The following is a 17,669-nucleotide window of genomic DNA, read 5'->3' on the forward strand; positions in this document are numbered from 1 at the left end:
AAGAAAAACATTTAATTGACTCTTGGTTTCTTTAGAGTTGCTTTTGGGTTTGAATCGAAATTTAAATGTAAAGGTAATTGTACAAACAAGGTCTGTCTTAACTAAAAGAGTTTATAATTATAATAATAAACCATTATCTTTGAAATGAGGTAAAATGAAATGACGTTCCCCAAGTTATCCATAAGATGGCGACATTGCCACTAAACAAAATTCAAGTTGTAATTTTAACTGACAGTGCACACAAACAAAATATTTAGAAATGTTTTACTCAGAGAGTATTAATGGCTACAGAATGCATATAACAAGAAAAAAACATCTGAAAAGAAAGCGATGGTGCTAAAATGGATTTTTTTTTTCTAATCTACTATAGATTATATACATTTCCATTATACCATAAACAATTTTACTGAAATGTTGAACTTTCATCCACTAAGACAATGCTCATCCTGAAGCCCTCAGGCTGAAGTCAGTTTGACTTTGGCAGAGCGTGACACTATCTCATTGATGAAGCCATTGTTTTGGCCGATGACCTCTGCCTTGAGTTTGCGCAGCTCCTCTTTGACAGCCTTGTCAGACATGCCTTCAACAGGCATTGATTTCACCTTAGCCAGGAAAGCCTCGATGATCTTCTCCCCCTCCTATGGATAAATTCACAAGACAGCACAGCAGTTTCTTAACTGTAATATTTTAATGCACTGAGCTTTGCAAATGCAAACATTTCTTCTAATAACACATCTTACCTGTTTCTCCAGGCAGCGTTTTTTGGCTTCAGGCCCAGCTTCTTCCCCGGCTCCGGAAATATCCTGGAACTCTTCAAGCTCCAAAGCCTTCTCCCTTGCATTAGCAATCACATGCTTGGGGAAGTTAGCAAGCTCTGCCACATGAATCCCAAAGCTCTGGTCACACACGCCTAAGTCAAATCAAGCACATATCATACACCAAGCACAATGGTGTACAACCCAACCCAATCCAAGTTTTCAAAATGATTAAAGGGTGTAGTATGCATTTCTTTGCTTTGCTGGAAAGCCACATACCCTTTTTCACCTTGTAGAGCATTGTGAGAGTGCTGTCTGTGGTCAGGGCAGTGACGTGGAGGTTACGGACAGTGGGCACCTGCTGCGCCAGCGCCGTCAGCTCATGGAAGTGAGTGGCAAACAGGCAGAAGGACTTGAGGCGGGTAGCGATGTACTCGGAGATTGCCCAGGCCAGACCAAAGCCATCGTATGTGGATGTGCCTCTGCCTAATTCATCAATAATGATGAGGGAATCCTCTGTGGCTGATCTAAAAAACAAAAATACAAAACATGACATACATTTATCACAAAAAAAGCACTGAAGGCCACAAAATGCACATTGTAAAATAGGGCCGTCAAGATCAACGCGTTAATTTTACGTTTCACTTTTAATATTTAACGTGTTAAATATTTAACGCAATTTGCACAGCATCTGTTTTTTTCTCCTGACATCCTTTGTCTAGCGTTACAGTTTATGATCATGCACTCATTCATTCAAGTGCCATTTAACTGTCTGTAAAGCAGCTCTCTGTGTTCACTCATTGGAAATGCACGCAGAGAAAGCCGCATTTGAGTTTTATTTTGCTCTTGAACGGATAAAAACACAAAATTATGTCAAAATGACAATATTTGGCAAGTATCCTCAAAAGCAGCACACTCTTAAATGAGTTAAGTCTTAAATGAATGTGAGAAAATCCGAGTCATGTTCGTCAGGTCTTAGTGACAGCAGCCTAATAAACCTGCTGCTGTCTGTCATTAATGTTAATCGGAAAAAAAGAAAGAAAAGAAAACTCACTTCACTGCTCTTGAATGAATAACCTTTGTAGCTTTAATAAGAATGAATCTATATTCAATTTATAGTTTATGTATTTATGAATGTACAATTTATAGTTTATCTGAACATTATTTTAAGTTAAATTAGAAGTTTGATATTTTTAAAAGCCCATTAAATGTTGAAAATGATGGCTTTAAATTATACTGTAATGTTAAATGGCTATAATTAATGGCTAAAACTGAGGAAAAAAATATTTAATTGAGACATCAATAGCACTATTGGTAACATTGAGACTGGCATTCATTCATAGTGCTTAAGAAAAAGATGCCATTAAACAAATGTTAAAAATCTGTCTTCTTTATGTTCATTCTACATTTTGGAGATACTACATTTTGGGGATATTTTGGGGATATTTAATTTAATTTAATCAATCAATAAATTCCACTTGAAACAAACCTTTTTGTATTATTTTAATTTAATACTGTGAAGCTGATTTGATACAATCTGTATTGTGAAAAGCGCTATACAAATATACTTGACTACAAAAAACACTACAAGATAAAAATATATTATGTGATTAATCAGTTTTTTTAATAAGTAAATTTTCTTAATCGATTGACAGCATTTTTGTAAATATATCAAATGCATTAAATTATGATAATGTATGTTGGAAGCATTAAAAAAAATCATAAAACTGTTAAATGTGTTTAAAAAAATGCAGGTTCAATACAAGTCACTATGTAATCAAAACTGGCGAATCTTGTGTGCATTATAACTGGTTTATCTGTGCACATATTTGTATTTTTTTTATTCATGTGCCCTTGTAATCTTTAATCAAAATAACTACGATATCTCTGATAATGTGTTCACCGGCACGAGGGCGGGACAAACTGTCACTCACATGAGATCACAGCAAAAGCAAACAATAATCCAATCAATTCCCGATGGACAAAAACAAGTCCCGCACTACATTGTTTCTTGTTCGAGAAGCCGTTTCACTCGGATATACATCACAATAGGAAAGAAACGACTATCGCAACTTCCATTGCATGCCGACATTAAGTTCAACTGACAGCATTTGTGGCAAAATATTGATTACCACAAAAAATTTAGATTAGTCCCTTAAAAAAAATCAAGGTTACAGTGAGGAATTTACAATGAAAGTGAATGGGGACCATTTTTGGAGGACTTCAAAGCAGAAATGTGAAGCTTATAAATGTATAAAAGCACTTACATAATTCTTCCGGTAAAACTTGTGTAGTCGATTGGTAAAACTATTTTAATTATTTCTAGAGTCATTTTAGGTTCATACCTTTGTTGTTATTTATCTTTTTTCACACTAAAATCATGTTCATATGCATATTTTTTTACATCTTGTGGCTAAACTACAAGCGGGTATAGTGAGTATTTTAATATTTACAGATTGGCCACATTTACTTCCATTGTAATTGCCTCAACTGTAACCCAGACTTTACTTTTAGGGACAAGTGGAAATTTATTGCTGATTACCACTGAATCTACAAATGCTGTCGATTCAGCTTAACTTAACGGAACCTAGAAAATTCCTTTAAAAATAATGGGAGTACAAAATGTTTCAAATGTGAGTTCTGACCGGAGAATAGCAGCCGTCTCCAGCATCTCAGCCATAAAGGTGGACACTCCTTTGATTTGGCTGTCCCCCGCACCCACTCGAGCGAGCACACAGTCCACCACGCTCAGCTCTGCCTCATCACATGGCACAAAACAGCCAATCTGTGCCATCAGCACGATCACACCCACTTGGCGGATGTATGTAGATTTACCACCCATATTTGGACCTAAAAATATCAGGAAAAAAGCCTTTTATCATATAGATTATGGATTAATGCATTTACGTACATGCATCTTCAATTTAATGCTAGTACTCATCTTGTACTAGCTCATTTTTATAATCCTCTCCAATCAAATAAGAGCTGACCTGTGATGATATGAAACATCTCATCGCCTCTTGTGAAGGTGACATCATTGGGAATAAAAGCCACATCATCTTGGGCTTCAACACAGGGATGTCTTGCCGCTTTCACAATGAGTCTCCCTGATCCTTTCTCTAGTATTTTGGGCCTAATGTAAGGCACTGGGGCAGCATGGGACACCACGGCAAAGCTCACCACGGTATCCAGCTGAGCTATCACCTCATTTAGAGTCTGTACTGGATCCACATAGCCTATGGTACAAACAGGGTTAATGAACTATTCGTTCTCAACAGGCTAACAACATTATTAACCAAAATTAAAAATAGCTTAATGTTAAAGGGATACTTCACCGTTCTTTCATATTAAACTATGTTATTCCCTTAACTAAGACGAGTTGATACATACCTCTACATCGCCCTGGCGCGCGGCGACACTTTGATAGCACTTAGCTTAGCCCAGTTCATTCATTAGGGACCAAACAGAGATGAAGTTAGAAGCGACCAAACACCTCCACGTTTTCCCTATTTAAATACAGTTACACGAGTAGTTACACGACCAAGTATGGTGACACAAAATAAAACGTGGCGCTTTTCTAAGCGGGTAAAACTCGGTGGCGTAGTAAAAAGTCACTCCTGAAAAATCCTCTCCTCCTCTCACTTCTGTCATTAGAAGAACCAACGTGACTTTTTACTGCGCCGAGTCGAAGTGCTTCCAAGTGCTTTTCCACCATACATTATAGTTATCCTTTTTACCCGCTTAGAAAAGCGCCATATTTTATTTTGTGTCACCATACTTGGTCGTGTAACTACTCGTGTAACTGTATTTAAATAGGGAAAACGTGGAGGTGTTTGGTCGCTTCTTGCTTCATCTCTCTTTGGTCCCAAATGAATGAACTGGGCTAAGCTAAGTGCTATCAAAGTGTCGCCGCACGCCAGAGCGATTGAGGGTCTGGTATCAACTCGTCTTAGTTAAGGGTATAACAGTTTAATATGAAAAAATGGTGAAGTATCCCTTTAATAACCAAAATGACTAAAGGATAACGTGTTCAATATACATTAATGTTGATAACCACAGAAAATCATTTTAAACCATAAACCTGGGTAAATTCACAATGAAATTAAAATGTAAATTATTTTAATGGAACTTTGCCGTATTATAAATTATACATGAGATCGCACCAGTTAGCAAACGACAACCAATTAGCCAACGATCCAAATAATTGCAAAATGACAAAATCAAGTCACCCCGATATTTCTTGTTCGAGAAGCTGTTTCACTCGGATATGTCACTATGTAAGAAAAGAAAATCGGAATTTCCATATCATGCCAACATTATTTAAATACTTATATTACAATAATTCTTCCTTAAAATGCATTATTTGAGCTGTTGTCTAACCTGTCATTTTTTGAAGTATATTATTGCAACATTTGTTTTGACAAATACCATGTTAATAAAATGTTAAAATCATGTGTTTTTCAAACAGTTTATGTGTTTTACTTCCAACCACTTTAAGTGCTTGAGCTCTTTAACGCTGGATGGATTCTGTCAATGTTTTTATCGTTCATCAGTTGGAAAAAATCATTCCGAAAAAGATTTCAATGGTATCATTCCTCTGTGTCATTATTGTTATAGCTGTGGTGTGGAAGTCCCTATTCTCACAGAATTCGTGCAATTAGTATAGATATATGTAACGTCCTTTGTGTGAACGGGCCTTTATTTCATACAGGTTTATTTATTTATTTGTATTATTTATTTTGAAGAGGGGGGTTTTATACTCGGTAATAATATTGTCTCTTTTTTGGGATATTATACTCTGTATTAATTGGTACAGAGAGAGCCTTACCTGTATTGTATCCAGAATAACAATCAAATTAAAGTGAAAAGTTCAAAAACCACAGTGAACAACCCTTTAGAAATGAACGACTCTCACCAGCGGCTATGCTGATGATCTCTTTGACGATGGCGTTCTGAGCCTCTTCGTACTCTTCTCTGCTTTTAATGTACTCTTCATTCAAAGAGCTCAGCTTACTGTGAAACACACAACACAATCACTTACTAAGAACTCCAACCATTAGCTGTACCAATATTTGAACATCTCATACAACATCCTTGCCTGTTAGTGAATCGCACTCCGTTCTTCTGAACATCTAAAGTTGTGAATTTCTTGTTGTTGCGAAGGCTCTTTTCTTCTTTGCACGTGACTCGGAAAAAGTAACCGATCTGTGCATTGGAATCGAGCTTCACAGTCTTGGCTGCTTCCAGCCCTAAAGATCAACATTTGTTACTAGTTCAACACCAAAATGCTTAATAGGGAAATGCATTTAATTTCCATACTTTGATCACTTACCAAGCTCACGAGCCGCACTGCTCAAAGCGGTCTGCATGGATTTCTCCAAACGATCCATGTTCTCCCTTAGCTCACTCAATGTGGGATCAAATGAGGGTTTTACTAGGAACTCGTGATGCTCAACCTGACCAGAAAATAAAAAAAACAAGTGTTATACATTTAAGGAATTTGAGTACTTAATGATTTTAAAGTTTGCTTAAAGTACAAAGTGCAAATGACAAGAGCAGACCTGGTTCATGTCCAGTGTGGTTTCAATCATCTCCTGAAATTTTGAGAAGTCAGAGATGAGGTCGTTAAGAGGAGAGATGAACGCTGCGTGCAGGAGGACCTGATGTTTCCCTGTTAACAGATTAAAATACAGCTGTCACTCACTGTGGTGTCCCACAACAAACTTGTTGCTCAAATGCTTCGAATGCAAAAATGTTTCGAAATGTCTTTTTGTTTCAATAAAAGGATATGTTTCAGTCCAGTCGCTTTTTTATGTACTTTACATTTTTGCTGCTGTCCTAAATTTTTTTTCCCCATTACCACAAACAAGCTACGTAGCTGCTTGAATCTGAGTGCAAGAGCGCTAGGTTACCATAGAAACATAAGTGGTTTGTAGTTGATTGCTGTCGTGACACACGAACAGCACTGAATGTGCACATTGGCCGGTACAATTTTAAATATATAAACATTGATCATAATAAACTTTTCATTAACTTAACTGTACAACAAAGGAATTGTAATTGGCTGCTGTTTCTGCAGAAAGTGGATCTCTGTTGATATATCTATTTTTTTTATCGATCATTTATTGGTAAAGGGCGAGAGACCTGGCGAGTCACATGATTTTTGTCAAAGAGCCAGGTGTGGCTCGCAAGCCATAGGTTCCCGACCACTGCACTAAGCCATAAAACATTTTCACAACAATGTATTGTCCAAATCCATACAAAAGTTAACCAGCAACTTGTGAGTAACTGTTTCAACGCCAATTTTTACTCGCATCTGAGGATTTGAACCCTGGCTAACATGCTAAGGACGTCCCGCAGATGGCGCTGCGAGCTTGTGTAGAGATGTGTAGAGATGAGAAAGAAATGTATTAGAAAACGTAACATTTTGCAGTTAATTTAGTCATTTTTAAGGCCATTTCACGATTTCAATCATCATACAATTACGATTTATGATCTCGGATTCGCGCTTTTCACGTGGGTCATACTTTTCAGTTCAGACAATACAGAGATCCGTATAAATACTGAAGAAAAACTGCTTACCACAGTATCTCTCCAATGCCAGCACCAGACTCGGCAGTTGCCCCACAGCTTGATAGACCCGATAACAGTCCTGTAAAGTAGAGCTCTGACGCTGGAACTTCTTTGCCATCCGGTTCAGATCTGGAAAACGCCGGAGAAGATCCTCTTGACAACTTTTCCTCAGCTCAGAGTCTTCCACAAAAGTCTCCACAAGGTCCAGTCTGCACAACATGACCACAAATGCACGGATCAGTTCTAACGTCAAACAAATACGCTGTTCATTTTAATTCATATATCATCAGGGTTCTCAAGTTTTATCAAAAGCTTGGAGTGAGATCACATGCGGTTAGGGGAGGAGCCCTAATGGTAGAGCTCCTCTACCATTAGGGAGTGTGTACACAAGAGTACACACTCCAGCTTATGAAATGTGTTTTGTGTTGTAAGTGTTTGTTGCACATGTATACGATGGGCTATATATTAAATGTTCTAGCCTAAAAATGTTAGACGAGCTTTCGTCCAACTTACCTTCTCCATCATGACGTGTGTTCGCGCGATGTTGTTGGTTACCTAGAAACGAACGTACGGTGGCCGAGAATGTTCCGTCAACTTCCGTGTGTTCGCGCATCTATGTTGCCTAGTAACGAACGCAATCTGGCCGAGATACGTGCTGGCGGCAGAAAACTTCACTTTGTATGCCTGCACCTCGTATACAACTTGGTTGGCATTGCCTTTTCAGCGTGAGAAATACACGGTGTGGCGTGTGAGCGTGTGAACTGGTTGAATTGCGTGTGTCTCACGGCCAATGCGTGAGACTTGAGAACCATCCACCCGCCACAAACTCAAACCTATGATTTTCTCTGATATAGATATCCGCACCCATCATCACACATTACAATTATTCAAAAATACTCATTAAGCATGCTAGTTAAAAATGTCAAAAATTGCATTTCCTAATAGCCTAAACACAGGCTTTACTCCCTTCAAACTTAAATTGTCGCTGTTTCCGTCACTGCAACTTCCTGAACACACATACACACTATATTAAATGCATTCATCCCAAGCAAAGGCTGGATATAGGCTTCATGAGCTTATTGTCATATACATATGAAGCGCTTCACAGTCGTTATCACATTCCTAGCACTTGATTCGTCCTGGTTAACTATTTCAGTAAAACGCTCCCATGAATAATTTCTATTAAGCTTGAGTGTATTATTAGAAAGCTATTAAGTTATTAAGCAACAATATAGGGTTTTTTGCCTTTGTGTTTTATATAATGATATAGGTGCTCTAGGCATTTTTTCCTTTATTGGTTCTGAAGAGATATACATTGTTGTTGAAAATGAAAGTAAAAGAGTGACGAACGTTTGTTGCGTTTTACAGTGAAATTAGAGTTCGGTGTCTTTATTTGAATCAACACAATAATGATTTATCTCTCTTCGACCCGTGACCTGCATTTCAATAATTTTTTTTTTTTACCTGACCTGCCGACCCGCGGATTTTCTGCAGTCTCCACGGATATAACCGCGTTAAACACATGCACACTACCATTCAAAATATATGAAGAGTTCAGATGCAAAAGTCTCTAAATGCCATCTGAAATTTTCTTATAGAATGATCATTTTTATCAAGCTCGAATATTTAAATTCAATAATTTCACTTAAATGGCAATGAAGATAACCTATTAATTGTCATTTAAGTGAAATTACTGAACTTAAATACACAAGCTTGATAAAAATGATCATTCTATAAGAAAATTTCAGATGGCATTTAGAGGCTTTTGCATCTGAACTCTTCATATATATTTTCAAATAATTAAGACTTTTATTGAGAAGGACGCATTAAATTTATCAAAAGTAACAGTAAAGATATTTAATGTTAGAAACAATTTGTTTCAAACAAATGCTTTTCTTTTTAACACCATGCTGTCCTTACTATTCATCACAGAATGGACAGAATTTTTTTGCAGTTATTTACAATAACTGGGTAATAACTAGCTACTAAACCTGAATATACCTCTAAACCTAATCTAAGCCCATGTAGTTACCTTATATTACTCAGTACTGTCTTGGTGAGTACACTATAGTTCATTCATGTTTATTTTGTGCTGTAACTAGCAGTAAAGTGGAAGAGATGATCGGGTTCTGCCGCTTTGCTTGAACTGAGGTGCTACAGCGATTTGTCACACCACGCTAAAGAGCTCCCAAACAGTATTTATTGTTTGAATTTTATAATAAAATGGACAGAATTTAAAATCCATGTCTTTATTTCACATCAAAAGTAACAAAAGAGAAAGCTTATTTTGATTTATTGGATAGGAGGCGTGATAAAGTTAAACAGCATAGCCCGACATTCTTGGGATTTAAGAATTTATATCAGGTCATAAAAATGACAATCAATTAAAATCAAGAATATTTCTTACCCAGACCTTATATATAGCAAACAAAAGTCTCACCTTTCTTCTATCTTGCTTTTGTCAATGAGAGGCTGTTTGATCCACTGGTTGACCAACCGCTGTCCTTGAGGGGTACGACATTTGTTTAAAAGGCCTGCCAAGGAGTGTGTGCCAGTGGCATCATCAGAGGAACCCTGAGAAATCATAGAGGAAGAACATATATCAGAACTCAAAATAACCCTTCGCAGAAGAAATAGCATATTTTTGTGTTTTTGAATAACCCCTGACCTGGAAGAGATTCAGGGCCTGCACAGCAGCATTATCCAGACGCATGTACTGGTTGAGGTCAAACATGGTAATTTTGAAGGAACCGAAATTGGCCTCATCTGAGAGAAGCTCCAGGTATTTGATGACTGCTTCTAAGCAAGACATTGCAATCTGGAAAAGCAAAACCTGGTTAAATCTCCAGGCGAACCACCTGAAATGACACACTTGTAACTTGTTGCAGCGCCCCAAACCTGCTTCTCCATCTCTGGAAGGGCAGCACTGGACACCGTCTCTCCCTTGCGGGCCTTCAGTAGGCGATTCAGATCCTGCACAATGTCTTTGGTTGTGAACTCAGATTTCTTCCTGTCTGTGAGCAGAATGCCACCCCGTTGTACAACCTGAATTATAAATAGAATCCAATATGGATGAAAGAATTATTATGGTTATAAAATCTTGGTCTGTGGATGCAGTGATATTAATGGGGTCATGAAATGTATTTCCAGATCTTTATATAATGTTTCTGGAGATTAGCCTTTGAAGTAAGTGAAGTTTCTTTCATCAAAAAAGTTAAAATATTTATAAAAATGATAATTTTTTTATCCTCATTTCCAACCATAGACGGTCTTACTCAAAAGCAATATTGACACACATGAGTTGTTGAAGTCATCATGAAACCAAAATGAACAAATCTTTTTTTGTTATGGAATATTGCAGTATTTATTATAAATCTTTTTTTTTATTATTCATTTCCTCAATCTTTAATCAAAATAACTTCTCCCTCTTGCAACAACATTTCTTCTCTGATGACACGTTTACTGGTGCGAGGGCATGACGACCTGTCAATCACATGACATCACAGCAATAGCTAATGCCGATGGAGCAATTTGCAGAGCGGACATGGTACGAAGCGATCACATTAGTCAAACTAGACAGACTTTGGGGGTCAAACTTGCTCTGGCATGGTTCAGATCGCCAAAACTCATAAACAAAAACTCATACTTAAAACTGTGGCGTTACCTATAAGGTATGAAACTTGTTTGTTTTTATTGTAGAGTGACTATTTCAATTTACCATTTTCTGACCCCTTTAAAATTCTATAAAATTTTCATTTTATAGCCAATATTAAATAACTAATAGTCTACTACTAATAGCCAATAGTACAAACTAAAACAAATCATTTTAGATGGTTAAAGTAAATTTAGGCATCTCAGCATTATGTTGTGCAGAATAAAAAGTGGATATTCATTTTGAGATTCCCAAAAGATTACATTTAACATCAGTGTTATTAAATTATGTTTTTAAAGATTAACTTTAAGTGAGTATTATGATGGCTAAATGTAAATGTATAGGATATAAAAATGCACATTTAAATACCCAATATCAACCAATACCATTTAAAGGCAGGTAGGGGTTTTGTTCCAGAAAAATTTTTCGTTATGCTGATTGAAAGTCTCTTCACAACCTGATAGCAATCACTATGTTAAGTGGTCCAAATGTATTTATATTTATAGTTATTGTCTTTGGAAGTAATAGGACCATGGAATGTTCATCCAATCCGACATCCTTCCTGCCTGTCAACATATGTCTTTCCATACCTCCGTGCACCCTGCTCGCGCAGACATCACGCATCATCAGCGCGTTTCATGCTATGCAGAGTTAGACAGACCTCAGTCACTGAGCACCACAACCAAAACAGCAGCCACCTTTTACAGTTCCTCCTGAACCTTATAGGCTACTCGGAGCGGTTCTTGACTCAAATCTATGCGTTACAACACTATCAACGCAGAAATGAACCTGCAGCAGTCAGGTGGTACAGGTCAATGCTCTTTAAGTTATTTATGTTAATTATTATTGTAATGTTATGTGCTTTGAGACATGAAGTAGTTTAACGCCGTTGTTGTGCCGAATTCTGACCCCAGCCAAATTATAACCGAAGGGGTTAATGCTTTGTCAGGCAGTCGAAATTCGGCACAACACCGTCTCTCGCCTCATGACGCTTTTGTTTGCTCCCTGCTGAACGAGTGCACGTGTTTTGAAGGAGATGTGGCTTTGGAGACGCTCTGAAGGGAGGGTGGGATCTTTCAAATCTAACTCACTATTGCTAGCCTCTCAGAAAATTGCTTACCGTAATTTTAATCTTAAAAAAACAAACTATTATCAGTTATTAACTGACATGTCACCGATATACCATGCATCCCTATCTTGTTTCAAAACACACAAACTGGCATCTATAAGAAAGTTACCTGTTTCAGCTTCCCAAGGTCTCCACCTGCATCTCCACCAGGAAGCACACACTCTTTGGGCCCGATCTGCACAAGAAGAGCCTCCAGATTGGAAAACTGATCATTGTCTGGGAATTCACACACACCGAGTTTCCGGAGTGTGCTGTCTACATAGCCAACACCGACAACATGCTGTCCATCAGCCCCGGTGCCAAGACGAACCCCGACGACACCGGCTGCACCCTCCCCAGGTCCTGCTCCACTGCCAAACAAAATCTCCTCAAACTGGGTCAGGTTTCCTGGGGAAGCCTGGAACGCAAAATACAAACATGATGAGATTGGGAGAGGTGATACTGAGAAAAATTTATCAAAACAGTAAAGAATGTAAGATACCTTGAAAGATATCTGCCAGTCATGATCTTTGCTACTCTTACTGGCATTCTTGAAAACTTCCACCCGGTACTGCCTGACCAGCAGCAGATCCCTCACAAATGACTCAAAGTTCATCTTACTGAGGACCACACTCTCCAACCTCTTGTTTCCTGCGTAAATTCAAAGTATATTAATTTGACCTAATTACAGATTTAATAAAATAATCAACATACTGATGCAGTTTAGGCAAGATGCATATATCTGCACAATAGAAAGAAACAAAGAACCAGATATCTTTAATTAACCGATATTTTATTAAATAATCCCATAACTTTACAGCTAACCTGTTCCCAGGTTTTTGATGACTCCGTTCGTCTTGAAAACCTCCTTGGCTGCAAAAACCGCATCTTTTCCGTGTACCGTATAATAATCATTTCGATCAAATACTCTCACGGTGGTGTCAGGTTTCTCAGGCATAGAAAAATAAAAATTCAAGAATCCATGTTCAGACGCACTGTCCATAGACAGATTTTGTTTAGGTTGCACCGCCATGCTGGAATCTCCCGCCACAGACCAGGCGCGCCGGGAGGGTCAAAGGCAAACGGGGCGGAGCTAAAATGACGACGACCACACTTCAAATGAAGAACGGTTATTTTGTAACAATTCTTTTAAATGTATGCATCGCTACTATCCTGTTAAAACCTTCATTGTGTCCAGATTTAAATAGAGTATAGATGTGAATTGTGCTTTTTGTGATTCACAACCAGAGACTTTTTTTTTGTTAGTTTTTTTGCATTATGATCATACAAGAAAACTCTTGCAGGATAGGCTATTTGCCAGTTCATTGTACATTTCAAATATAAAGACTTTGAGCTTTATCTTAATGATTTGGGGGTTTATTACTTCTGAGAAGCAATATTATTATTTTTTTAACTTTATTTAGCATTTTTCTCACCTTCAAAAAGATATTAGGATTTATATTAAAGGGATAGTTCGCCCAAAAATGTAAATCCTTCATCATTTACTCCCCCTCAAGTTGTTACAAACCTGTATGAGTTTCTCTCTTCAGCTGTACACAAAACTGCACACAAAAGAAGATATTTTGAAGAATGTCAGAAACCAAACAGTTGTGGGGCAACATTGACTTCTATAGTATTTCCCCCCAAAACTATGTTAGTCAATGGGGCCCATCAACTGTTTGGTTATCCATATTCTTCAAAATAACTTATTTTGTGTTCAGCAGCATAAATAAATTCCTACCGGTTTGGAACAACTTCAGGGTGAGTAAATGATGACAAAATAAAATTTTGGGGGTGAACTATCCCTTTAAATCTTTATCCACCTCCTGTAATATATCTATTGTAGCAATTCTTTATATGGCACTTATGTATTCTGTGGATTTGAAAAAGAAAGTATATTTATTTGTCTTAACCATTGTCTCTAATCAGAATTTCTTGAAGTTCTTGAAGGATTTGGAGATTATATTATGTTTTGTAAGGATTAGTGTATTTGATGTGCTATTTTATTTTATTTTATTTTATTTTAAGACTTTTTTGCAATACAAACAAATGCATATTGTAGAGTTATATAATTATTTATATATGTAATAATCAATTATTATTATTATTATTATTATATTGGGTAAAGGTAAACACCATATGCATATGAATAATATACCTTGCATACCCATTTGCTCACATCTAATAAATGCATCTAGAGTCATGCATTAGCCTCTTATAATAAAAATAATAAAATAATAATAATAATGCTAACAAATGATTCAACTGAAACTGATATTACTATTATTATAAACAAACACCTCTTTTCTGTGTTGTGGCATTGAATAAAAAACAAGTAAACAAATGTTCCACAGCAAAGATGTGCATATATAAAGCTCTTAATATTCTAATATTATATCCAGGGTATTGAATTATATAATTATTATATAAGCCATCTTTTTCCAGAGTGTGAGCTGGAAATACATGCATACATCTTATTAAAAAAGAACAGAACAATATCATCCATACGTCATCCATATGCTGTTACAGTAATAATGTACTATGATTAAGTCCTTGATCCAGCTATTTACTGACTTTTATTCATGATACTAATGTCACAGGACGTTTATTGTTTAACATGCAAGCATAGCTGTCATAATCAACAGCATAGTAGTTCTGAATGTCTAAATCACAGTTATATCTGATTGAAAATAGCTGTTTTGCATGTGTCGGGTTAATTACAGATCAGCGAGGTCACATTTAATGATGGTTATTTGCTTCATTCCCTTGGACGAGATAACCATCCATTCTGTATGAAGCTGTAATTAAAGGACTGTTCATTTGAGCCCTCACTCTGAGCTTCAGTCAAACAAACTGGCTTTTATAAAGATATGGCAAATTGATGAAAAACAATAGTAGATTTTAGCTTGCTTGAAGTTTTTAACAGGTGAACTATCCCTTTAAGTCAAGAGATGTGGCTTTGGAAGCCAAACACAACAGAAGTGCAGAAGTTGCAATAGCAGGTAAGTGTCACTTGGTGTCAGAACTGGGCTAGTGAGGCCAGAATGAAAAGTGATCCATCCCTGCAGGGATTCTACATGAAAGACTCCTTACATAACAGCTACTTCAGCTGTGTGCCTCTCTAAAGTATCTTTACTTCATTCACAGAATGAACAGACCTGGAAATCGGCTGTGGCAAACATTTGAACTGTATTTTAGCCTACAAAGCACAATTTGCATGTTTGCATCATACAGGTAAGCGCTATGCCAACATATGTGCACACACGCAACCTTTTTCCACTGAAAGTCACTTTCCAAATTTGAGAAAACAGGTTGAAGGACAAACTAAAGCTGCCGAGGCATTATTATCACATCTTTATTTTTACGCGTGCGTCTATCCTGTTCGGGGTTCGTCCTTAAAGAAATAGTTCACCCAGAAAATAATATTCTGTCATCATTTACTGAACCGCATGTCGTTCCAGATCTGTATGACTGGAACCTAGAAGATCATTTGAGAAATATCTCGTTATTTATTTTTATTTAATTTTTTTGTCTGTACGATGAAAGTAAATGGTAATTGGCAACCTTGGTTACCAAAATATCTTCTTTTGTGTTATGCAGAAGAAAGTTGTACAGGTTTGGAATGACATGAGCGTGAGTAAATGACGACAGACTTTTAATTTCTGGGTGAACTATTTCTTTTAAGTATTTTGTTTACATTTTTGGTAGATTACACTTCTTACATTCAACAATGATCATTCAATAAAAATCACTTCTTCTGCATTTAATCAAACTTCTGTAGTGTGAATGAAGTTGAAATGTTAGGATGTGTACTACTTGTGGTGTGTGTTCAGTGGAAAAAATAGTGGGTGGTTGGCTAAACTTAAGTCTTTTCCTAGAATTGATTTCATCAGGTACATAAAATTGTGTTTGGCTACACCTTTAAGTATGTTTACAAATGGATGTATCATATACAAAAGGGACCGCCACAAAGTACTATGTACACTCCTGGGCAAAAAAATGGGCCAAGCCCAAAATGACAATAATGTCCTAAAAACTGAAAAGTTTTTCCTTTGTATTTTTCCACGTACAGACAACGCCATTATCAAATCGTCAAAAAGAGACTAAAAGCGTTGTATTATGCATGCCAGGCCAGTAGTTGGCGATGTCACTTTGTAAAGAAACACTATGCACCTATAGACTGAACACGTAATACACATGCACATGACATCACCGTTTTCACAAATTCATGTTTTTGTAATTTACAAGGAGACAATAGCGGTATTATTTTCAAAAACTTACACTTTGAAAACCGTTTTCAAAAGTTTGCGTTTTCAGGCCCCCAAAACACTGTCGTCATGTAAATGAACGGCCAAAACACATAAAACGTTTAAACGGCCCCTAAGCTTTTAATTGTCTTAACCACAAATTAAAAGCCATTGCTGTCTCAGAAAAACATCACATACAGAATTAAGTTTTTGCCAGAATATGGAAGTTGTGTGTGGAGTGATGAATCTCAATGAAACACGAGTTGCATGGTGATGCTTCAGAGAGGTGTCTTCAAAAATATGCTGAGAAATATATAATAATAAATGCATTTATACCACAGTGAAGCATGTAGGAAGAAGGGTCATTGTGGGGAGCCTTTTTAGCTGCTATTGGTGAGCTACTTCACAGTGAAAAGGCATTTAATGCTTTGGAGTACAGGAGAATATTGACTTGCTTCCTACAAATGGTAAGCTATCTAAAGAGGAATGATCAGATATTATTTTCCAACAGACAATGCTCCTGCCCAGAATTGCAAAGACAACCAAGAAGTGGCCTGAGATCAGGTTCACCAGGGTCATGTTTTGGCCTGGTCAGAGTCCAGATTTGAACCCTAATGAATCCATTAGAACCCTAGTTTGAAGCCATAACATTGAGTGGAACAACACTGACTCTTCTTCCTGTATAAAGTTGTCTGCAAGTTGGGGAAGGCTATTCCGTACTATAAGTTACTCTATCTACAGTATACTGCAAAAATGGGCCATGCCAAAAATGCTGGAGAACCATTTTCAAATCACTGGTCAGGAAATGAGCAAGAATTGAACATTTATATAATTTTTGGCTTGGCCAATTTTTGTTACCCAGGAGTGTATTGCCAAAGTATGTACGTAAAGAACCCATGACTGTTGCATTGCCATTGGTGTTATTGGTTCTCAGTTAATTCCATATGGGCCGAGTGAGAGAGTGTTTGTTCTCTGCAGTGGCCTTTCGCGGTGGGATGGCCTGCTTTAAAGGGGGTGGCAGCCTGCTGCAGCGCTCTGGACTGTGGCCAGATGCAATGGTCTGACTCTTACTGCTGTGACAGGGCAGAACTGGGAGCACTGCAGAGGATTAAATCACCAGGACATGGACAGACAGATTTTAAAGTACCCACTGTTGCACTGAAAATCAGTCTTTAATTCTACTTCATAGAACAGAAATGTGTACATACTCTCAAACTTTTTAAATACACAAGTAATGTGCCAGTTCATGCACTCAAATATTTGTTGGGGCCATTGATTCAATGTACACATAAATTGAAGAAATAAATGTAATCTGCACACTAAAAAAATAACAA

The 17,669-nt window shown here is 37.2% G+C and overlaps 1 protein-coding gene across 1 annotated transcript; it reads right to left on the reverse strand.

The window, feature by feature from the left end:
• Positions 1–247: 247 nt before the first annotated feature.
• On the reverse strand, positions 248–13,152 carry msh2 (mutS homolog 2 (E. coli)). Its single transcript, XM_082152301.1, has 16 exons — positions 12,914–13,152; positions 12,591–12,739; positions 12,219–12,506; positions 10,227–10,373; positions 9,997–10,146; positions 9,769–9,902; positions 7,338–7,537; positions 6,317–6,426; positions 6,088–6,211; positions 5,854–6,004; positions 5,671–5,768; positions 3,746–3,991; positions 3,401–3,605; positions 1,035–1,282; positions 741–910; positions 248–638 (listed from the first exon to the last, which is right to left on the reverse strand). Exons 1-16 carry the CDS (start codon positions 13,119–13,121, stop codon positions 456–458), a joined length of 2,811 nt encoding a protein of 936 aa, XP_082008427.1. The 5' UTR covers positions 13,122–13,152; the 3' UTR covers positions 248–455.
• Between the last annotated feature and the right edge of the window lie 4,517 nt (positions 13,153–17,669).

Source organism: Leuciscus leuciscus, assembly GCF_965113295.1.
Source record: "Leuciscus leuciscus genome assembly, chromosome: 21".
Classification (NCBI taxonomy): Eukaryota; Metazoa; Chordata; class Actinopteri; order Cypriniformes; family Leuciscidae; genus Leuciscus; species Leuciscus leuciscus.

Bases quoted from the DNA above. Each gene is read 5' to 3' on its own strand.
- msh2 (XM_082152301.1), bottom strand. From the start codon at position 13,121: ATGGCGGTGCAACCTAAACAAAATCTGTCTATGGACAGTGCGTCTGAA. The intron at 12,507-12,590 runs GTATCTTACATT...TTTGCGTTCCAG, and splicing joins ACTGGCAGATATCTTTCAAG to GCTTCCCCAGGAAACCTGAC. The intron at 6,005-6,087 runs GTAAGTGATCAA...GTTGATCTTTAG, and splicing joins CAGTGCGGCTCGTGAGCTTG to GGCTGGAAGCAGCCAAGACT.